The sequence below is a fragment of the Myotis brandtii genome, unplaced genomic scaffold (genome assembly GCF_000412655.1).
Source record: "Myotis brandtii unplaced genomic scaffold, ASM41265v1 scaffold133, whole genome shotgun sequence".
Taxonomy (NCBI): Eukaryota; Metazoa; Chordata; class Mammalia; order Chiroptera; family Vespertilionidae; genus Myotis; species Myotis brandtii.
This window is the reverse complement of record NW_005354718.1, coordinates 2,830,849-2,854,196: the sequence shown is the minus strand read 5'-3', so window position 1 is coordinate 2,854,196 and position 23,348 is coordinate 2,830,849. Positions and strand designations below refer to the sequence as shown.

The 23,348-nt window shown below is 45.2% G+C and overlaps 1 protein-coding gene across 1 annotated transcript in view; it reads left to right on the top strand.

The window, feature by feature from the left end:
- EHD4 (EH-domain containing 4) overlaps nucleotides 1-23,348 on the top strand; it is a gene marked incomplete at its 5' end in the record, with an annotated part of 68,710 nt that overhangs the window by 31,272 nt on the left and 14,090 nt on the right. Inside the window, one exon of the mRNA XM_005860288.2 lies at nucleotides 17,493-17,905. Within this exon, the coding sequence (XP_005860350.2) occupies nucleotides 17,493-17,905 (413 nt within the window). The remainder of the gene's footprint in view (nucleotides 1-17,492; nucleotides 17,906-23,348) is intronic.

Sequence of the window (23,348 nt, the reverse complement as noted above, 5' to 3'; positions counted from 1 at the left end):
CCCGCCTCCCCACCCTCAGCCCTGCCCTGGAGTCGATGAGGCTATGCATGATGCACTGAAGCCTGAAGCAGTGATCCTCGGGCTACGGGGATCATATGCTACTTCCTGGTCTCAGGATAAACAGTTAACACAGATTATTCCTGGGAGTTCTGGGATGGGCCCAGAAAGCTGGCTGTCAGGGGTCCTGATGCAGGAGGTCCCCACTTTGAGGAATCTGGGGTAGCACTGAGCCTACCCACTCCTGTGTACTCTGCCACCTCAAGCCAAGTGAAAGAAAACATAATCAGAAACTTGGAAAACCCATCAAAATGGACTTGAGCTGTGTCCCACATCTCCATTTCACCAGTGCGAATGCTGCCCTCAGATGACAGGACAAGATATAAGTGAAAGGGGGTGTTTCTGGGTGGGGTGAGGGGCAGCCCAGCACTGGGCTGAGCTGTGTGACTAACCAACATCTTCCCGGGTGAAGGGAGTAGAGTCACCTCCCTGCAGGTGACCAAGTAACTGCTATTGCAGTAGCCTCATGGGCATACGCCAGTCTGGCCTGATGTTGCAGAAGTGCCTGATCCCACACCCTCCCCATGCAGGGCATTGCCAATTATTTTTTTCTTTATCTTGCTTTGAGTTTGCCTGTGCCTTCCCTCGATGTAGGAGCACCCCAAAACCCTTCTAGACCTCTTTGGAAGGTAGATGTTTAGCAACCCCTAACGAAAAATAAAGAATTGATTTCTTAAAGATTGGTCATTTACATTTTTAAATATTTAATAATTTCACTGCTGTAATGGAGACATTCTTGTTACACAGCCTCCATCCCTATTGTTACATGGCAAAGCCCTCTCCCCCTAATCACTGGGGCAGTGAATGAAGTTCTCTGGGCTGGAGAGGGGCAGTATCATGCCTGAGACATTTTTCCATTCCCCTGGCTCTTCCACCCACCAGCTGGAAGACCTGGGCAAATTACTCCACCACTGTGAGCCTCGGTTTTCTCCTCTGTAAAATGGGAAGAAAATACTTTCCCTCACAGGGTTGGATCTTGTGAGAAGCTGAGGAATCTGTGTAAATTCCTAAGTGCTCCATGGACATGAGCCGGGAAGCACGCTGAGCGAGAGGACCCACAGTGTGGAGGGAAGTCAGGTTTCCTGCGCTGGTGTCCCGCAGGTCGGCGTCTTCACCAGGTGGATGTGGAAACACTGAAAATAGTGGTGCCTTCAGGGCATCTGGGTTTTCCATGGAAGCAGAGGGGGCAGGCCCAGTGCTACCCCAGATTCCTCTTTTTACTGTGGTCGCTGGAGAAGGCTGACCTGAGCTCAGATCCTGGCACCTCCACTTCACTGTGGGACCCTTGCAGGGTTGTTTGAAGAGAAAGCGAAACAATGTGTGCAAACGATTGAGCATAGAGTCCTGTTGAATAACTGGTGGTGAGGGAGGTCTTTGCTCAGGTCTTGGAACGGGGATGGTCCTAGCATAGAATGACCAGGCTTGAAGGGTTGGCTCAGCCAAGTATCTGAGTTTCCTCAGGGAGAGCAGATGGTGGTCAAGTCCTGAAACTCAGACAGAAAAGGACTTGGCTCTTCCAGGGACCCAGGAAATGAGGGAGGCGGGTAAAGGAAAATTTTAGACTGGACAGCAGAGCTGTGGGAAGAATGCCAAGAGATGCAGGCGGGTTAAGAGAACAGCCCAAGGGGGTGTTCTCCTGGGGCCCAGGGCCCAGCTCTCATCACGTTTCCAATCCTTTTTGCCAACACCCTCTCTCGTATCTGGAGATGTTTCTCAGACGTGCCGTGACCTAGTTTCCTCAAGAAGCCTCTCAATCGCCTGGATTCTTTTAGTCTCTTTCTCAAAACCACCTCCTGTCTGAATCCAAATCACGATGCAAAGCATAAGTCAGACCACTGATTCAGCACTTCACCTTTCTCAAGTGCTCTTCAGGACCACTGCCTCATGCTTGGGACGAAACAGTCAAGTTACAGAATGTTAGCGAAGAGCGTCTGTCCCACCCACACCCGACTCCTCTCCCAGGGCAAACCCATCAGCACTCTCAGGCTTCCTCCCGGAGTGGGATCCTCTGCACACTGCTCCGCACCAAGATGTCCCCACTTAGCAGGAAGTCTTGGGGCACGTCCATGTCAGGACTTTAGAGCTACTTCCTTCTTATTCCATCTAATAAGATGTGCCAACATTAATAGCTGGCATCCTTGGATGGATGACACTCTGGCTGTTTCTAATCTTTTGCTGTTACAAACAGCACAGTAATGTACAAATGTAACTGTAAGATGCACTCCTAGTAGAGGGATTGCTGAATCAGAAGGAACTGTGGTCTTTTTACTGTGTAGCTGATGCCAAATGCCCTCTCCAGAAGATGTGACTACTTACATCCCACCAGCAAGGCAGAAGTGCCTGATCCCGCACACCCTCCCCACAGAGGGCATTGTCAATTTTTTTTAAATCTTGCTTTGTGATTGCTTTATCTGATAGGTGAATGCCATCTCATTATAATTCTAATTTTCATTTCTCATTATTAGTGTGGTTGAGCATCTTTTCACATTGACAAATCTTTTCAAAGTGTTTCCTTTCTGGAGGTACTATTGGTAACTACATGGACTCCTACTTAGTAAAATAAGTGACTCATTTCTTTTTTATAAGGAACCCAGTGTGGACTCACATGGTCCCCACTGACTTGATCTGTCTTTCCTTCTGTGACATAAACCCAGAAATAACTATCTCTGAGTAATAGTTTGGCTTTAGGAGCGAGTTAGTTGATAATTCAGTTGCTGGAGCTGGACTTCATGACTGGCTAGTTTCCAGATGCTCACAGAACACTCATGCAACTCTGGGAAAGTTTAAAAGGAGGAACAGGGCAGGGCAGTGCGTCCAAGGTCAGAAGGTGCTTACACGCCCTTACAGGCTGTTGATCCCAAAGTTGTCATCCTCTTGGTTTAACAGTTCTCTTTAGAAAATTGTGGCTCGAAGAAACATTATCTTTTTGCCCTTCTGAACTACAAAATGACAAGATTGAAGCCTTGTTTGTAAATATTTGGCCTCATCACACTTGGGTGGAGTCTGTATACTATTGGCACTTTGCCCCAAGAAAACCCAGTGCAAGTACAGACTGACTGTCTGATTTATAGACTATTGTCTGAGACTTTCTTGCCTGAGGTACACAAAGCCCACTTGAAAATGAGGAATGGGCAATTTCCCTGTGCATTACACTTGATTCCTGGATTTGATTAATTATAATAATAGAAGGTTGAATCTAATGACCTCTTAAGCATCCTTGAAAGTCTCAAATTCTATGACTTTTCGTCAGGTCATTTCTCTCAGCATAGAGTTGTTTAGAACTGAGTGACAAGTAAGTTAAACTGCAGGTCAACTAACTATCCCTATGGAAACACGAAGGACCTTCAAACCAGCCCAAAATGTCACAGGACATGAGTCCAGTGGAATGACTATGACAAAATGAAACTTGCTACTTCATAATTTTGTCATTTAAATTTAGTCATTGAGTATTCCTGTCGCCACTTAAACAGTTTTGCATTCTTATGCTGGTACTGTAGCTGGTTGATATCTACTGTACAGACACTGAATAGATTCTCCTGAGAATATGACTCTTTATTTTAGAAAAGCTTGATATTTAGAACCACCATATATAACTTTTTCTTTCTTTTTTCACCATATATAACTTTGAGATCTGGAGAGCATCCTCACTGGTCATCGGACCCATCAGACAGATGTAGAAACTAAGGGCCAGCGAAGTAACATGGCTGAGCCAGGCTCTAGGACCTGCAGGTTTTTCTTGGTAGATTTTCACCAACTTCTGTCTCAAGCAAAGAGCCTAGAATGCCTTGTAAGTTTCTGTGTGTTTCTAGGGCTCAGTCCTCTTAACCTAATTTTTAATCTGAGATGGAAAATAAGATATGAACGCCAGTCTTCCCTTGTACTGGGTCACGTGACCAGAGGCAGCAGTGTTCATCAGGCTGAATATTCAAGTAGAGTCTTCCTCTGACCCCGTCCAAGATGTGGTGTGAGTCTGTGGCGCGAGGGGCCTCCAGGGTCACGTGGCCCCATCTGCCCCAATGTTATCTTCACAACATCCTCCAGAGGAAGGAAAGACAGGCTGTGGGGTTAGCTTATTTATTTTAGGAGGAAACAGGCACAGGAAAATTATTTCACAGGGTCTTGGACTGAATTCCAAAGGAGAAGGAGTGGGGAGAGGAGATAGAGTATTCACAACACCAAGCCCATCGCGGGACAGGCTCGGTCCCAGATTTTATTTCAATTGTGATATGTTCAGCGGCCAAACCCCTGCAGGCCAGGCACAGTGAGGCCAGGAACTCTGTTCCTGTCGGGGTTATTCATAGCCAATGACCTTCTCCCAGAGGTGGCCATTGCTAACTAAACACCCTGAGTGAGCGGACACTGAACCTCCACAAAATGAACTCAGGACGCCTGTGCAGACGCGGAGGCCACAGTGTTTGTCGTCTCCGGGCAGCCTGTTGACCTCCTATGGGCCTTAGTATCAGCCCCTTCCCACCGACACCCTCTGTGTCTGGTCACCTGGGAGGAAGGGGGAGCCAGCTGGGGAGGAGAGGGGAGGCAGGGAGGCTGAGGAGCTGAGTGTCTGGGACTCATTCTCACACAGCTGATCGGGGCTGCCTCTTCCCCCAGGGGTTGCGTAGTTACAAAGACGCTACTTCACACTCACTGTTTTTTGAGGTAGCCATAGACTGGAAAGCACTAGAAATCCAACCCCAACCACTATAAACACCATCATAGAAGAAAAGGAACTCCTTCCTCAATATCGTTAGCCCAGTCGCCTATGGACCAATCATTTTTACAATATGCTTATTTTTTCTTATTATAAAAATAGAATATAGTCATTGTAGAACACTTAGAAAACTACTTTTTTAAAAGATCAAGAAAGGAGAAAATAAACATGATCCCTAATTTCACCATTCTGGTATACATATGGTGCAGCGCAGTGCAGTGAATAACTGTTCAGGCTCTGGGCTCAGTCTCTGGGTTTGAATACTGGCTCCCCTGGGAAATAGCTGTGTGACCCTGGGTTAATTATTTGGCTTCTCTGGGTCTCTGTGTCCCTGCCTGCAATATGGGGATAATAACAGTACCCGCCTCGTGGGGTTATTGTGAGGATTGCAGGAGAGCCTGTTGATATCAAGCTCTCAGAGCAGTGTAGGAATGTCGATAGGGCCCAGTAAATATTTGCTGCAAGTATTTATTTTTAGCTATTTTTCTACACCAACCCCATTAACATTTTCAGAAACAGCCTTTTCCAGTTGCGAAGTAAACTCAGCCTGGAAACAATACAAGGACTCTTTGCACGTGTTTAACTGAAGCAGCCGTTATTCTTAACTGAAGTGACTATTTTTGAAAATATATATTTAATACCTGAGCGATCCCAGATATTTGATGTTTATTTTTAGCCAATTTGTACTTGCTATATTTAGTAACAGCCATTTAAAGAAACTCACACTATTTAAGTAACTAAATCCTCTAACTTGCTAAAAAAATTAGTTACACTTCTTATTCATGTCAATTCACTTCATTAAACCAAGTTTATTCTATTTTATTTTTATTTTATTTATTTAACATGGGAATCTACCCTCTTAAGTTTTTTTGTTGAGACTATTACAGAGGTCCTCCATTTCTCCCACTTTGCCCCCCTCCACTCGATCCTCACCCCCCAACCCAGTCCTTTACCACATTATTGTCTGTGTCCATGGACTCTGCATATATATTCTTTGATTAATTTCTTCCAGTCCCTCCTACCCCCTACCCTCTTAGATGTTTTAGTGTACAGTGGAGTATTGTTAACTATAGGCACTGTGTTGTACAACAGATCTCTAGAACCTACTCCTCTTTCTTACGTGAAACTTTCTGCTTGCTGAATAGTAACTCCCTGTTTTCCCTGCCACTGATCCCTGGCAACCACCACTCCCCTCTGTAATTCTGATATTGACTGTTTAGATCCCTTATGTAAGTGGAAGCATGCAGTATTTGTCCTTCTCTGACTGGCTTATTTCACTTCATGTAATGTTGTCCAGCTTCATCCATGTTGTGCATACTGCAGAGTTTCCTTTTTTAAAGCTGAATAATATTCCGTTGTATGTATACACCCATTTTCTCTATCCATTCATTGTTAATGGAACAGTTAGGTTGTTTCCACATCTTAGCAGTAAACATGAGAGTGCTAATATCTCTTCAAGATCCTGATTTAAATTCTTTTGGATTGCTGGATCATATGGTAGTTCTATTTTTAATTTTTCAAGGAATAAACCAAATTTATTGAAAACCTAATACTGGGTGTAAAGTGGTGAACGAAATAAGAGGTGTGGTGTCTGCCCTCGTAGAATTTATGTCTTGTAATTACCAAATAAATATATCACTATCTATATATATAAAAGGCTAAGCGACCATCCGACCAGTAGCTATGATGTGCAGTGACTACCAGGGGGCAGACGCTCTGACCAGTAGTTATGATGTGCACTGACCACTGTTTAGATCCCTTATGTAAGTGGAAGCATGCAGTATTTGTCCTTCTCTGACTGGCTTATTTCACTTCATGTAATGTTGTCCAGCTTCATCCATGTTGTGCATACTGCAGAGTTTCCTTTTTTAAAGCTGAATAATATTCCGTTGTATGTATACACCCATTTTCTCTATCCATTCATCTGTTAATGGACAGTTAGGTTGTTTCCACATCTTAGCAGTAAACATGAGAGTGCTAATATCTCTTCAAGATCCTGATTTAAATTCTTTTGGATTGCTGGATCATATGGTAGTTCTATTTTTAATTTTTCAAGGAATAAACCAAATTTATTGAAAACCTATTATGTTTGATAGTAGATACTGGGTGTAAAGTGGTGAACGAAATAAGAGGTGTGGTGTCTGCCCTCGTAGAATTTATGTCTTGTAATTACCAAATAAATATATCACTATCTATATATATAAAAGGCTAAGCGACCATCCGACCGGTAGCTATGACGTGCAGTGACTACCAGGGGGCAGACGCTCTGACCAGTAGTTATGATGTGCACTGACCACCAGGAGGCAGATACTCAACACAGGAATTGTCGAGCTGCAGTGACTTGGCAGCAGTGGTTCTCGGGTGACACACCCCAGAACCAGAGAGGAGGGAGCCCAATTCCAGGGTGCATCACCCAAGAACCGCCCTCTCACAATCCGGGACCCATCAGGGGATGTCAGAAAGCTGGTTTCCACCCGATCCCCGCAGGCCAGGCCGAGGGACCCCACCTGCCGGAAGGGCCCTGCTCACTCCGCAGACACCCTTTGAGCCATGGCGCCGGCCGGCCAGGGAGGGACCATGGGAGGTTGGCTCCAGGGCATGTCTGGCCCATCTCACCCAGTCCCACCCTGCCGGCCACCTTCTAATTAATTTCCTTTCAATGTGCACGAATCTGTGCACTGGGGCGCTAGTAGAGTATAACTGCTATGAAAGAAAAATTACAATGCTATAAGAATATGTATAAACAAGTGCTGGCTAGGATGTGGAGAAAAGGGAATACTAGTTCATTGCTGGTAGGAATGCAGACTGGTGCAGCCACTATGGAAACTGTGGAATTTCCTCAAAAAATTAAAAATGAAACTGCCATTTGACCAGTGATCCCACTTCTGGGAATATATCCTAAGAATCCTGAAACACCAACCAGAAAGAGTATATGCACCCCTATGTTTATAGCAGCATTATTTATAATAGCCAAGATCTGGAAACAGCCCAAGTGCCCATCAGCAGATGAGTGGATAAAAAAGCTGTGGTACATTTATACAGTGGAATACTATGCAGCTGTAAAAAAAAAAAAAAAGGATCTCACCCTAGCTTGTTTGGCTCAGTGGATAGAGCATCAGCCTGCAGATGGAAGGGTCCCAGTTTCAATTCTGGTCAAGGGCACATGCCTGGGCTGTGGGCTTGATCCCCAGTAGGGGGTGTGCAAGAGGCAGCCAATCAATGATTCTCTCTCATCATTGATATTTCTATCTTTCTTTCCCTCTCCCTTTTCTCTGAAATTAATAAAAACATTTTAAACAAAAGGATCTCTTACCCTTTGAGACAGCTTGGAGGGACCTGGAAAGTATTATGCTAAGCAAAATAAGCCAGTCAGAGAAAGACAAGTATCACATGATCTCACTTATACATGGAATCTAGTGAACAAAATAAACTGATAAATGAAATAGAATCAGAAACATGGAACAGACTGACAAATCTCAGAGGGAAGGAGGGCGGGATGGGGGGGTGGGGGGGAGATGTAGGAAGAGATTAGCCAAAGAGCTTATATGCGTATATGCATTTCCCATGGACATAAACAATAGGGTAGTGAAGGCCTGAGGTGGGGCAGGAACTGGGTGGAGGGGAACAGAGGGGGAGAAAATGGGGGGACATCTGTAATGCTCTCAACAATAAATATTTTTTTATTAAAGAACAAGTATATTGGTCCTAGCCAGTGTTTTTCAGTGGTTAGAGCATCTGTCCATGAACCAAAGGGTAATGGGTTCGATTCCCGACCTCGGTTCGGGCACAAACATGGAACAGACTGACAAATCTCAGAGGGAAGGAGGGCGGGATGGGGGGGTGGGGGGGAGATGTAGGAAGAGATTAGCCAAAGAGCTTATATGCGTATATGCATTTCCCATGGACATAAACAATAGGGTAGTGAAGGCCTGAGGTGGGGCAGGAACTGGGTGGAGGGGAACAGTGGGGGAGAAAATGGGGGGACATCTGTAATGCTCTCAACAATAAATATTTTTTTATTAAAGAACAAGTATATTGGTCCTAGCCAGTGTTTTTCAGTGGTTAGAGCATCTGTCCATGAACCAAAGGGTAATGGGTTCGATTCCCGACCTCGGTTCGGGCACATGCGGGAGACAACCAATTGAAGTGTCTCTCTCACATCGATGTTTCTCTCTCTCTCTCTCCTCCCCCTCCCTCCCTTCCTTCCATTCTCTCTCAAAATCAATGGAAAAAATATCCTCAAGTGAGGATTAGCAACAACAAAAGAATATATATATTGGAGATGGAACAGAGGGGAGGGCATTCCAGGCAGAGGAAAAGCCTGGGCAACGGTGCAGAAGCAGGAAAGTACAGGATGCTTTTGGGGAACAGCAAAGAGCCCAGTGTAGTTTGGGTTTAGTAAGAGGCTATGAGAGAAGGCTAGAGGGGTGAGGTTGGGGCTAGTGATGGAGAACTTGTTCTGTAAACAGGTTCTAGAAGTAATTTATTTAGAAGTAATTGGGACCCTCACAGTTTGGGGGATTCTGAGCCCTAAGAAGGGGTGGGAATATTTGACGGCTGGATTGGAGAGGAAGAAGCAGGGATGAGAAAGGCGTTAAGGGGCACCTCCAGCACTCTCTTGGGGCCTGCAGGACAGGGACAGGCTGTGCTGGACAATCGACTAGGTGCTAGAGGGGCACAAAGATAGACATGACACGTAAGGGCCTCGGGGAGTGAGGCTGGTGTTACACAAACAAATCTACATAGTCAGTGTTGGGGGAGGGGTATGAATGCCCACCATGGAATGTTAGCTGCCAGCTCCAGAGGGGCAGCCAGGGCCTATCAAAGAGGAGCAGTCTGAGCAGAGCCTTAGGCCGAGTCCAGCTTGGCCAGTGGCCTGGCCACCCCAAGAATGGAGCTGGGGGCATGGGAGAGAGAACCTGGCCTCAGTCCTGCTGTCCGGCATTATCTTGCATCTTTTTATTGACACAAGTCTTGTTTAAAACTCATGTAATTAGAAACTTGGCTCTGGGAACAAATTGAAGCTTTTTTTTCTGTTCTATTAAAACTATTCTGCCAAGTTTGCCTCCTTAGGGCCCCCGCCCTATATTTACCTGAGCCAGGGGGCTACTGTTCTAACCTCAGATGCCATTTCCTGGTGGGTCCCTGTGGCCAGGATGGAGACCAGTTTCCATGGGGGCTGTGACGGAAGCCCCTTTCCTTCCTGCCCCCTCCCTTAGTTCCCAGAACATGGAGGCAGGAATGCCAAGCCAGGATCTTCCGCAGGACAAATACTCTTTCCCAGCTCCCAGAGCTATAGAGCTTTGGGTCTTTTTGCAAAGATAGAAATTATATTTTTAAACATTGGACTGATTACATCTCTGTTTTGTTCCAGGCTAATAAAAGTTCCACTGGAAGGTCTTATAGAACTGAAATGTCTGTAATTGAATGAATAAATTTTTAAAATATATTGAGCATGGAGATAGTTCTATTATGATGTTGATTCCTGCACACACACACATACTCCGCACACACTGATACATACATACATACATACATACATAACACCTTCATGCATGCTCACATGTATACACACACACACAGACACAGAGCTTTCTTGTCCCTAAACCATCACCAAAAGAGGCTCTTTTCACACCATAGCCAGAAGGCAGATCACGTGAAATTACACGACTCTCAAAATTCTAATGGATTAGCCAAATTTTAACATTAATTTCTTTGATTAAGGCTGATTTCAGCTAAAGCGTAGGGCTCCTGCTTTAGCTAAACCCACCTGCATATCAGCCCGACTAGCTGCATGGCCTCTTGATGAACAGATTTCATCTTCCAGGTCCGTCAGCAGTTCGGAAGATGTATATCGTTAAACCAGTTTAGCAGCTTTCGGGTCTTTATCTTCCAGGTCCGTCAGCAGTTCGGAAGATGTATATTGTTAAACCAGTTTAGCAGCTTTCGGGCCTTTCTTTCTTTCTTCCCTCCCCTTTCTTTCTTTCCTTCTTTATTTTCCTCTGTATTTCTTCTTTATTTTTCACTTTTTAAGTCAATTTTATTGAAGCACAGAATATAATAATGCACTTATTTTAATTGTATTCAAGTTTTGACAGACTTGCGTGCCCGTGCTACCAACATCATCATCAAGAAATAGAACTTTCTGTCACCCTGAGAAGTTCCTCTTTGTTCATGCCACTTGGCAGTCAGTCCCAGCCCCACCCTCAGCCACAGGCAACTGTAGCTTAGCTCTGCCTGTTCCGGGATTTAGATTAAATGGACTCACACAGTGTGTACTCTTTAGTGTCTGGCTTCTCTCACTCAGCATGATGTTTCTGAGATCCACCCAAGTTGTTGTATGTGTCAGCTTATCGCTTTAATTCCACTGTGTTGACGTACCGCAGTTTATCTGTTCACCTGTTCAGGGACATTTGGATTGTTTCCATTGGGGGCTATTATGGGTAAAGCTAGCAGTCTCAGTTTTATAGCTGTTTGTCCCTCAGCAACAGCTTCAGCCACATCCTAGGCACTTGGTAATTATTTATTAATCCATTCTTTACTTTTGTATCTAACATGTTTTGTTAAATTCCAAGATGTATTTCCAATTTCTGGAGAGATGTGTGCCAAAACATTGTTTCAAGCCAAATCAGTCAATGTTTAATGCACTTCCACAGAAAACATTCAGTCCTCAAGCATCTGCTGAGACCCGCTCTTGGTGAGCACTGTTAGATGCTGAGAGAGCAGGTAAGAAGGGGCCCTGCCCTCAGATGTTCCAGGCCCAGCCAGGGAGACACCTGAGAACTAACACAGTACAGTTCTCTGGGTGCTGTGAGACCCTGCGAAAGCCCAAGAGAGCTAGGGTGGCTTCTCAGAGGGCACAGCTTGGTTGCTGAGGCTGAGTCGGAGCCGTGGTGTGTTCACTCAAGTGGGCACCAGGTGGACAATGCATGTCTGCACCAAAGACAGTCAACTCAAAATGCCGGCCCTGTGTAGGCCAAACAGAGCAGCAGCGGGGGCCACGTTCAGTCTGAGGACCACTGGTTTTCAACCTGCTTCTAAGTGGTAGTCCTGTCACAGACCTACTTCATGTTAAATGGGACCTGGCCACCTTCTGTAACAGAATCTTGGGGAAAATTCACTATTCTCCCCTTACTGAGTACAGTGTACGCCCTGCGTTTTCCCAGCCAGCATGCTTATACACTGGACTTTCTTACGCCAGGAAGTATCTGCGATAGAATCATGGATTTATTTTAGGTGCGACCTGGGGTCTTTAAAACCAACTTGTAAAACTCCATCCGTTTCACAAGCAAGAAAAAGAAAGGCCACTGGGCCGTTGTGAGCCCACGAGCTCTATTTATAAAGCATGAGCGGCTCTCTGCACGGACAGTGTCTTCTACTCTATTTTCTGAGCACCAGTCCCCTTGCTTGGCTCATGCTTCATTGCATTGTCACCTTTACGCTAATTAATTTTGTTTCTCTCCATGGTTGCAGACTATACTTTGCCAAGCTAGACATCCTTCAACAAATATTTATTGCACCTCCCACCGTGGACCAGGCACTGGACACAAATATTTTAAAAATAACTAGTAGATAACATTTCGGAGAGCTTTCTAGGTGCCAAGATGATTCTAAATGCTTCCACATATGTTAACTCCACAGCCCCATGAGGTATGTGGATACTATTATTAGCTCCATTTTCCAGATGAGGAAAGGAGGCACAGAGAGGTTAAGTAACTTGCCCACATCTCAGAACTAGTGAGTAATGGAGCCAGGATTAGGTCCCAGGCAGCCTGAGTCCAAAGCCCACACTGAGAACCACTGTCTTGTGCAACCATGAGGAAGACATGTCCCTGCAGTTAAAGATTTAACGTCTAATAAGAGAGCCCCATCCATCCATCCATCCAATGATAACACACTGTAAGGGGCTGTGATAGGAGCGTAGCAAAGGGCTCTGGGAGCTCAGAAGAGGGAGTTGAGTCCACCTGCAGCCGGAAGGGGAGCAGAAGCAATAGTAGTAGCTCATACTGATTGAAAGGTTACCACATCTCAACACTATATTGAGCACATTAAAGGCATTTTCTCATGAAATCACTCACTAACCTGATTTTACAGATGAGAAAATGGGGACTTAAAGAAGTTAAGTAGCATATAACTTAATTAAGGCTCACCCACGTGCTTTGAAGAATGAGGAAGATTTAGGCTAGATTTATAGGTCCTAAACCAGAGGGGAGGGGCTTGCCAGGGCCAAAGCCCAGCATTGAGCAGTGATAGTGGAGCTTTCGTGAATTTTTAAATCCATCTTCAAATAAACAGATTCAAAGTCTGTGTTTCCTCAATTCCATGATGCACCATCTAACCATCTATTGGTAACTTTTTATAATAAAAAGAAAACTACTTTAAATGTGTTTTGTTTTGCTGACCAACTATAACATAGACATATCTGCAATCCACGCCTTAGTATTCAGTCTAAAGCAGTGGTTCTCAAACTGTACCAGGCATCGAACTCAAACACATGGATTTGGATTCTGTGTTTCTGGGGAGGGGCTGGGAGTCTACGTTTTAGCAGGCCTATTACTTGATCCTAATGCAAGGCCACATTTGAGAATGAGTGGTCTCTAGGTCACTCTTTTCCTCCTGCCTTTATTCAGGCAGATTAAACATCATAAATTAAATCATTTCTTAAGAATCAGCCAGAACTTTTTGGTAGATAGGTATTCAGTGCCCATCTTATATCATGAAGATAGAAGAATTGAGCAAAACTATTCAGCCTTAAAAAGGAAGGAAATTCTGACACATGCTACAACATAGCTGCACCTTGAGGACATTACGTTAAAGTGAAGTAAGCCAGTCACAGAAAGACAGTGCTGCACAGAGTTCCAGTTTGGGAAGAAGAAAAGAATTCTGGGGGGTGGGTGGTAGTGGTGGTTGCACAACCACGTGAATGTGCTTACTGCCAATAAATAATAATAAATAAAAACTGGGGTGAGGGATTGAGTAAACCAGCCTTTCTCAGCTTTGATAATTCTGTTTTCTTCTGAAACACTGATTTCTTCACCTTTGATTGTGATGCCTGATGTCTGACAAATGATCCTTTTGCACCTGCTCAGTGACAAACACCCATCTACCTACCTGTACTACTCAAACCTTGTTAAGCTCTCATTGTTATTTTAAAACAAGAGAATATGTACACGCAGCCATTCCTCCAGAGATGAGTAATGGTTCACTTATAATAAACTTACATCTGGCACTTCAGTGCCCTGTAACTTTTTATTGTACCAAAGCATTGGAATAAAGTGTTTTTTAAAAAACATCAAAAGTAACTATTAGGAACCCAAATTTAAGTTAAAGGTTAAACACATGTGGTGCTATGAGGGCCAACCCCGCAAGCCAGGGGGCCCTCGGAGGAAGAGACGCTGTCTGCTTGGCTGACCTTGCGTGTGCACCTGTGGTGACAGTTATGGGAGTGGCACGTTTCCTTCGGGACTGATTGTAAGAAGCAGGCAGAAGTCAAATGGGGGGCGGGGGGGGGGATTATTTACCAGTCACGGCCCTTGGTAGCACAGCAAAGAAGCTGATTCTGGCTAACTTAAGCAGGAAATGCATTTTTCTAAAAGATCAGATTGTTCACAGAATTAATTGGAGAACGAGGCTCAAAAACTAGCGTAGAAAGCCACCACCACTATGAATGAAGTCTCATTCTCCCTTCTCCCTATGTCTGCATCATTCCCTCAAGATTCAGTAATTTGCTGTGGTGGGAGGCGATGATGGTCTGATTCTAGACCTCCTGTGCCCTACCTGCTATGATGAGGCAAGGGCCTGTCTGCCACACCTGCAGCTGCTTTGGCCCATAAAGAACCTCCCAACCCTAACCGAAAGGGTGTTCAGAAAAATGCACATTGTGCACCCAACACAGATCTTCTTTGACCTGTTTCTGAACCTCCAGTTACCTGATTTTGGTCACAGAGGAGACCAAGGGAGAGAGTGTTTGGGTCAGAGAGAGGCCAATCATCACTACTGGAAAAGCGCGTTCACAGGCAGGTTCTTCCGGTGGGCGGGTCCAAGGTGTCTTCCCTGCGGCTCCGGGAACAGCGCCTCATTCATCTGCTGATCCACCACCAGGACCTGAGGCTCTCTGGCCCACAAGCCAGTCCCTAGTGACAGAACCACTTACTCTTATCTTGGGAGACAGTTTGTTCTGGCCTCACAGGGAAAGAATTCACAGTGAAAACTTGACTCTGAGTCTTTACATGCTGCTGTGTGACCCGTTCAATGGGTTTTTTATTTTCCTCTGTTCTACACTAGCTGCTGACAGGAATGACAGTAAGCGTGGGCCCACATTCTGAGGACTACCTTTGTCCTCGTCGTCCCCAGGGAATCAGGAGTGAGGCAGAATAGGGAAGTGAACCTCCTGACCCGGAGCACACAGACGGGTGGTGACGATAAATACCGCCTTCGGGCAGCAGTTTCCTCCGGGAGGAGGTTGAGTCAAGGGCTTGGGGACGGGTGCACAGGTGGCTTCAGCATTGCTGAACATTTGGGTTTTATATTAAAAATGTGTCTGGATCGGTTTGCTCGTTCAACGAGTGACTCCCCTTACGCCTGCTCTTCAAATGTCATGGGAACTTTAGTGCATGGAGTCCCTTTATTTCTGCCTAATAGATCGTTGCCCTCTAGACACTTTCTCATCATCTTACATTCCTCACTCCCAGTATCCCAAAATGGGTGTGAACATTTTTATATTTCTGCTGCAGTATGCATCCATAGGCAATTGAGTATTGCTTTGTTTTGTTTTTGCATTTTACCTGAATGTTATTAAACTGTACATATCCTTTTGAAACTGATTTTTTTGTTTTTACTCACCAGTTTTTTGGAGATTGGCCTGTGTTGACAAGTAAAAATCTAGTTCATCCTCAGTGCTGTATGGTATTTTGTTATATAAATAATCTAGGCTTATGTTATGATTCTCTAGACTGGTATGCGTTTGGAAGTTTTCAAAATCTAAAACAAGAGACACAAGCACTAAAGTAGGAGTTAAGAAAGGTGCCATCCGGGCTCTGAATGGCTGCACTGACTCTGATTCTGAAGCTAATCAGATTGAGATTAAAAATAAACCTCCTCTAATTAGCTTTTTTGCGGGACTCTGTTCCCTGGGGAAATCCTGAAAGTCTTGACCACAGGCTGAGAGGAGTGTTGATTTAACTGCATGATTTGAAGTGTATTGGTATGTGGCCAAAGCAAACTAAACAGAACTTGTGGTGGGCCTAGCCACTTTAAAAAAAGAAATTGGCAAGAGACCATTTCATAGAATGGCTGTGAAACATAATTTTTTTAAAATATTTATAACATCCTTAAGATATAAATAGTCCAAATGATAAATATTGGTCACAATTTCAGCCAGCCCAACCTTTGACCTCCTTAACACTCTTAAAAACTTGGGTCAAGAAAAGGCAATTCCTCTCTTGTTGTGCTTACTGGACACCCACTGGGTCTCCAGGTGGCCAACAGGTTTTCTTTCTTCTCCATCTCTGGTACTTTCAGAAAAGTGAGAAGCTGAGAGAAGTAGGAGCTTTTGACCCATGGCCTGCGGTTTTATAGAGCCATTGATCAACTTTTCCATTGATCCAAGGACTGTGCTAGGTGAAATAAGAGACTTGTGAGGACTCAATGAAACCTCAGATGTGGAAGTAAGCAATACCCAATGTGACTGTGAGCCTCTTTCTAATCCCTATTTCTTCCCACAGAAGGGCTCCTGGGAGCACCAGCATTAATGAGATGCACTCAATCCAGGGGGCCCTATTTGAGATGATTTTCAGGTCCAGGCCTCCACTGCCTCCAGCTTGGAGACGGGTCCTCTCCCTGGCACTGCTGGAGAACCAGTGATTCCACTCTCGTTAAAAAATAAACCTCCTCTAATTAGCTTTTTTGCGGGACTCTGTTCCCTGGGGAAATCCTGAAAGTCTTGACCACAGGCTGAGAGGAGTGTTGATTTAACTGCATGATTTGAAGTGTATTGGTATGTGGCCAAAGCAAACTAAACAGAACTTGTGGTGGGCCTAGCCACTTTAAAAAAAGAAATTGGCAAGAGACCATTTCATAGAATGGCTGTGAAACATAATTTTTTTAAAATATTTATAACATCCTTAAGATATAAATAGTCCAAATGATAAATATTGGTCACAATTTCAGCCAGCCCAACCTTTGACCTCCTTAACACTCTTAAAAACTTGGGTCAAGAAAAGGCAATTCCTCTCTTGTTGTGCTTACTGGACACCCACTGGGTCTCCAGGTGGCCAACAGGTTTTCTTTCTTCTCCATCTCTGGTACTTTCAGAAAAGTGAGAAGCTGAGAGAAGTAGGAGCTTTTGACCCATGGCCTGCGGTTTTATAGAGCCATTGATCAACTTTTCCATTGATCCAAGGACTGTGCTAGGTGAAATAAGAGACTTGTGAGGACTCAATGAAACCTCAGATGTGGAAGTAAGCAATACCCAATGTGACTGTGAGCCTCTTTCTAATCCCTATTTCTTCCCACAGAAGGGCTCCTGGGAGCACCAGCATTAATGAGATGCACTCAATCCAGGGGGCCCTATTTGAAGTGATTTTCAGGTCCAGGCCTCCACTGCCTCCAGCTTGGAGACGGGTCCTCTCCCTGGCACTGCTGGAGAACCAGTGATTCCCAGACTCTCGTTACATGTGTCTCCCACACGCAGCAGTGGCTGTACTGACGTGCTCCTCTCTCCACCTAGGGTACGACTTCTGCCAGGTCCTGCAGTGGTTCGCTGAGCGGGTCGACAGGATCATCTTGCTCTTTGACGCTCACAAACTGGACATCTCGGACGAGTTCTCCGAGGCCATCAAAGCCTTCCGGGGCCAGGACGACAAGATCCGCGTGGTGCTGAACAAGGCCGACCAAGTGGACACACAGCAGCTGATGCGTGTCTACGGGGCCCTCATGTGGTCCCTGGGCAAAGTCATCAACACGCCCGAGGTGCTGCGCGTCTACATCGGCTCCTTCTGGGCGCAGCCCCTGCAGAACACTGACAACCGCCGGCTCTTTGAGGCCGAGGCCCAGGACCTCTTCAGAGATATCCAGAGCCTCCCCCAGAAGGCAGCGGTGCGCAAGCTCAACGACCTCATCAAGCGAGCGAGGCTGGCCAAGGTAAGCAGCACAGTCCCCGCACCAGCCTCAGGCAGGCGACTCTTCCCGCTCTCTGAGAGAAAGGGGGGTGCCCCATCCCAGGAGACTTAGGGAATGAACTTGTCAGAGGTTAGAAGAGACCCTTGAGATTGGTGCCCTGTTTGAATTCTGGCTCCTAGCTCTCTAACCTTGGGCAAATGGCTTAACCTCTCCAAACTGTTTTCTAATCTGTAAAATGGAGCGAAGAAGAGCCCGTCACAGGTGTTAGTGACCTGTTGGCATGCGGTATTTCTCTTCTCCAGTGGATACAGCTGGACTTAACCGTCAGGGTACATGATACCCAACATTATTCTCTAATCAAGGCTGGTAAATCATGTCATAGTCTTTGCAGATTTCAAGATTTTTTTCCAAATACTTTTAAATGCACATGGGCATATTTAATTTACCTGTCATTGTTGAGAGCCTAGTGACTCAAGATGCAGCTGTATTCGGTCATATAAAGAAATAAAAAGCTGAGCCCAGCCAGTGTGGCTCAGTTGGTTGGGCATCGTCCTGTGTACCAGGAGGTTGTCAGTTCAATTCCTGGTCAAGGTTCAATCCCCTGTAAGCAGCCGGTCGATGTTTCTCTCTCATCAATGTCTCTCTCTCTTTCTCTCCCTTTTTCTCTCTGAAATCAATAAAAACATTTAAAAAAAGAAATAAAGAGCCGAGAGCTCACTGGGAGTGCCAAGCACGTGGGACTTTTTGCCACCCTTGAGCATTTGCCGCCCTCTGCATGGGCCAGTGTGGCCTGGGTCTAGAGAGGCACAAAATACTGCCTTGGACAGACACCAGGAATAACGAAGGCCGATGTAGATGGGGGCAGGGAGCAGTCAACTTGCTGACTTTACTTCTAGGAAAAAAGCTTGTCTTCCTTTTTTCTTCCTGAGAATAGTGCTGGCTTGTTCCTTCTTATAAAGAAACATGTTTAAAGTACAGCTGATCCAGCCCGAGCTTCTCAGTGCCAGTGCGCTCCGGGGGCAGCGCCAAGCTGTGCAGGGGCCGGGAAACAGTCCTGGGCGGGTAAGAAGGAGAGCTCGGCACGGTGGCCTGCGGTGCCATCCTCTTTACACCATCTGCAGTTGTATGGCCATTTGTGAACTTGTTGTTGCTTAAATGGACATGGAGTCACCTGAGTTTTTCTTTTTGCCGTATTTATGTTTCTTAAAAATACTCTTAGATTTTGGTACATTCATCTTTATTTCTCTTTATCTAGTCTTCCTTTTGCAAGTCAGCCCTTGCAGAAGGCCTGCCGTGTTTCAGAAGCATTGTGGTCTGCATTGAATGTGTTATTTCGTCTGATCCAGTCAGTAATTGCACAATCAGGCACTATCTTCATTTCTCCTGCTAAAGGGAGCTAAAGCTCAGAGAGGTGAAGCCACTTGCCCAAGGCTTCGTAGCCTGTAAGTAAATTGCAAAATATAGATTTCAACCCCAGTCAGTCTGACTCCTTGGCCTGGAAAGTGTTCACCTAAAATCCAGCGTGGATGGCATTCATTGCTCCTCAATAAGTGTCCTTGCTTTCTGCGCTGATCTGCCACTGTTTATTCTATAAAATTCTCCACCCACAGAAACCTACAAAAGTTCAGAGGTTTATCGAGCTGACATTTTGAAAACCTGCGAAGGGTATTCAGATGTCACCTCGGAGGTGTCAGATCTGAGTTGGGGTATGAAATGTGTCTATTTATAGAACACCATAATGAGGCAGAATTCATGACGCATCCAAAAATAAACAAGGATGTTACTGTCCTGCCAGTTCTGTAGAGATCAAACTCGAGATGTCACGAAGATGGCATTTGAATAATATGAAACATGGCACTCTGACCAAAGAACTCTTGAAACTTAATGATTTCCTGGCTTTTTCTATTTATGTATTTTTTTTCACAGCTCTGTTTCACATAGCAGCAAACCTTTGGAGTGGGTTTTTGGTTAGCCTCAGAGATTGCACATCTCATGGTATCAGTAGACATCATTCTCTGGAGAGTGTCCACAATCTAAGATGCAGTCGAGGTTTGTCTCATGATTCTTTAAAGTAAGCTACTTGGGGAAAGACCCAGAAAGCATTTAGAAAATATAATTGAGTTGTATTCAGCTATGATTCAAATAGCCAAATTAAAAAATGAGGCTCTTATAAACCTGAGGTGATGGTGTTTTATGGGGTAAATGCACAAAAGTAAAAAATCAAGGTCTGTTCACGAGCAGATCTCACCCTTTATAACACATTGCCCCAGAATAGGAAAGGTTCCTGCCCACTTGGAGATCTTTGCTCAACAAAACAATGAGTCAACATTTGAGGAAGGAACAACTAAAAATGAGAAGGAAAAGGAGAGGCCAGTGATTTGGGGGTTCACTATAGTTGTGCAGAATTTAGTTTCATCTTCAAAGCGTGTTCTCTTCTTGGTCACGTGTAATGTACAGAGCCCAGCTTTCTGGTTCGTCTGTCAGTTCCTTTTGTGGAGAAGTTAGACATTTTGAACTTCACCAAAGGGACCCAGGTTAAGGTGTATGAGTCACTCCATAGTAGGTGATGATGGTCGACCATTGGGGCTTTTAAAAATAGCTCAGTCGTCAGCCCCAAGCTGCTGTGGGGGTATATGTCAGTGCTTGAACCCGTATAGGGAAACCTGTCTCTTTGAAGGTTGACCTCAAATGGCTGGGTGGTCCCCTCAAGTCCCCTTTAAGCTGTTCAGAATCATATGACCATCAGTGCCAGCTTTGATTTCAACAGAACAGCCAACCTCCTGCTCAAATGGGAACCTGTCAGCTGCTTTTCTCTGCCTCTTGCAGTCTCACACTTGATGACCCCATGGGTTCATCTTTGGGTATTTGTGAACAGAATTTCTTATATCATCATAAGCCCCCTTTAAAAATGTGCTGATCCCCTGATGTTAAGTGTTCTTTGCAAGACTCCAGCTGGGCTTACAAAGGCGCAGGTCTCCACCAGGTCGTGTCTAGCTTGCAGATGAGGTTGCACAGTGTAGAATCACGTTTTTCCAGACTAACTTCCCTCAAACTGCTTCCGGTATCCAAATTCCATGAGCACTTCCATTCCTACTGACCATGAGCACTGGAAGCTTCCAGTCTCGCTGCTGGGGGTTGTCCTTCAAGCCCAGGTGGATGTATCCAGTATCAGTCTGAGTACATGCTTTTCAGTCTTGGGTGTATATGAACACTTGCCACTGGGCACAATTAACGAGGTTGCGGCAGAGTCTGTATGTGAACTATCAATTCATGTTCATTTTAAGGGAGGACATCTTTCTGCTCATTGAGTTATTAGCCCAGAGAAAAAGTGACATTTGGGCTTTTCCAGTTTTATACAATGAAATAAATGGGTGAATTGGACAAGCTAAGACTGTTCAAAAGCCCCCAGGGTTCAATGTCCTTCACTTGTGAATAAGGCACTTGGGACCCAAATTCACCATATTACTATTTAAATATGGAGAGTTTATTAATTATTCAATAAGAACTAAATAGCCACGAGCCTTCTCTGGCATTGCTACCTCCAGCTGTTGGACTTTGACCATTAATCAATAACAAGTAACATTTTACTCCTCTTTCTAATGGACAGAGTACCTTCAAGTCTTAATAACAACCCTCCCTTGTGAGGTAAGGGTTGTAATTTCCAAATTGCAAATGAGCAAACGGAGGCTGGGGATTAGCCATCTCTCCTGGAGCTGCTCAGGGAGCGGCAGTGGTGGCAGGGCCTGACCCCGCCTTCCAGTGCTTGGTCTGCCCTGCCTCCCTCTCTCCTCCCTCTGCCCCCTTCTCATTCCCATATATCTTCTTCTTAATGAGTTTTCTCTCATTATGAAGAACAAAAGGTGTCAGACTGTTTCCACCTCCTTCCATGGGGACCACCACCTGGTCTGGCCCTCCATCTGCCATTTATTTGGAGACACACCTTTGACACATAAGGGCTTTTGTTGATGTTGACTAGGGCTTTCAGCCATCCCAGCTGTGCCCTCTGTTTACCAAGAGGCCTTAGAAATGTACAGGGTGCCATCCTATCCTGCCAGTAGATTGCAGTCTTTACCCACATTGTGTCCATAGTGTTGTGTGTCATATCTGTTTCTTGTGTGTCGAAGGGAAGAGTAAATGACCTTCCAAATGAGTTAGGAATAATCAGAAGCCAAACCTCAAAGTTTCCCACACTGTTGTTCTATAGGATGCAATCCATTTTGAATTCCAGATCTTCAACAGCTTCAGTAACTTTTTTAATTCATACTCATAGAAAGCAATTCTATACGAATTCTATAAGAATGAGGCAGTTGAATGGTGGTGTCAACTCTCCATCCCCTAACTAGCTGGGTGACCTTGAGTAAAGCCGTATGAATTTCCTGGAACCAGGTGTTCACTTCCATATAGGGGTCCCTTCCAGACTTAATACTCCATGGTTCTAAGGATTATAATTTACCTCATAACTTGATAAGCTCCTTAGGGGTGGGGCCCATTCATGGAATCTGACCCTGGTTATTGTCTCAGGATGCCCAGGAAAGGGCAGGAGGGGGGGTGGTCATTCAGAGACAGCACAATAGGGAATTTCCACAAAACAAGCCAGTGGAACTTCCTGGAAGTGGAGGTTGAGGCTGAGAGTCTCCTGCAGCATGAGTCGGCCACCTGAGGGTCATGACTCGGGTAGCACCAGGCAGGTGGGGGGAGGAGGGAGTTGAGGACTGGCACAAAAACTGACCCAGTTATCTCAGAGCCCTGAGGCCTGGTGTCTGAAGGTGGCCCATTATTCAGCAGCCTCAGTCATCAGCCATTGAACAGCATGAGGGCTGAGCTCAGGGAGCAGGTGCCAGGCATTGGGTGGTAGGTGCACATCACCCACAGTTCAGCCCAGGTAGAGCAGGCCCCTGGGTACCAGGAAGTGCTCAGGAACAGAGTGCCAACCCTAGAGGGCCAGAGGCTGGGTGGGGAGTCAGCCTTCCCTAAGCAGGGGCCTGGAAGCTCTGAGGTACCTCAATAGTAGATGGTGAGAGGGTCTTAGGGGGCCTTCCAAATCCTTCAGGGCTACACAGGGCCCTCCCCCGCTCCATCCAAACCGAGTCAGGCATCACTACCCAAGACAAGGAAATTACTAGTCTTACCACTTACTCATCATATCCTCAGGAATGCAGTTAAAGCCCATCGTTCTAAATTAAAGATTCCAAACTTTGGGTTTCTCTATCTCAAAGAATTGTATAAATATTATAAGTAGTGTTAATTTGAAAAATAACTAAATTAACAAGTTTACTGGTGACAGGAAGTTTAGAATCATCTCTCCCAACCTATACTTGTAGCAGTAGCCAGGCAGCACAATGGGTGCTTATGTAAAAATGGCCTTCATAGGGATGGAGAAGTTGGCATTGTCTGGTTTGAGCATGCCAGTGTTTGCACTGTGCAGTTATTTTAGTGTTTGGGTCTTAGCTGAGTGGTTTTGGCT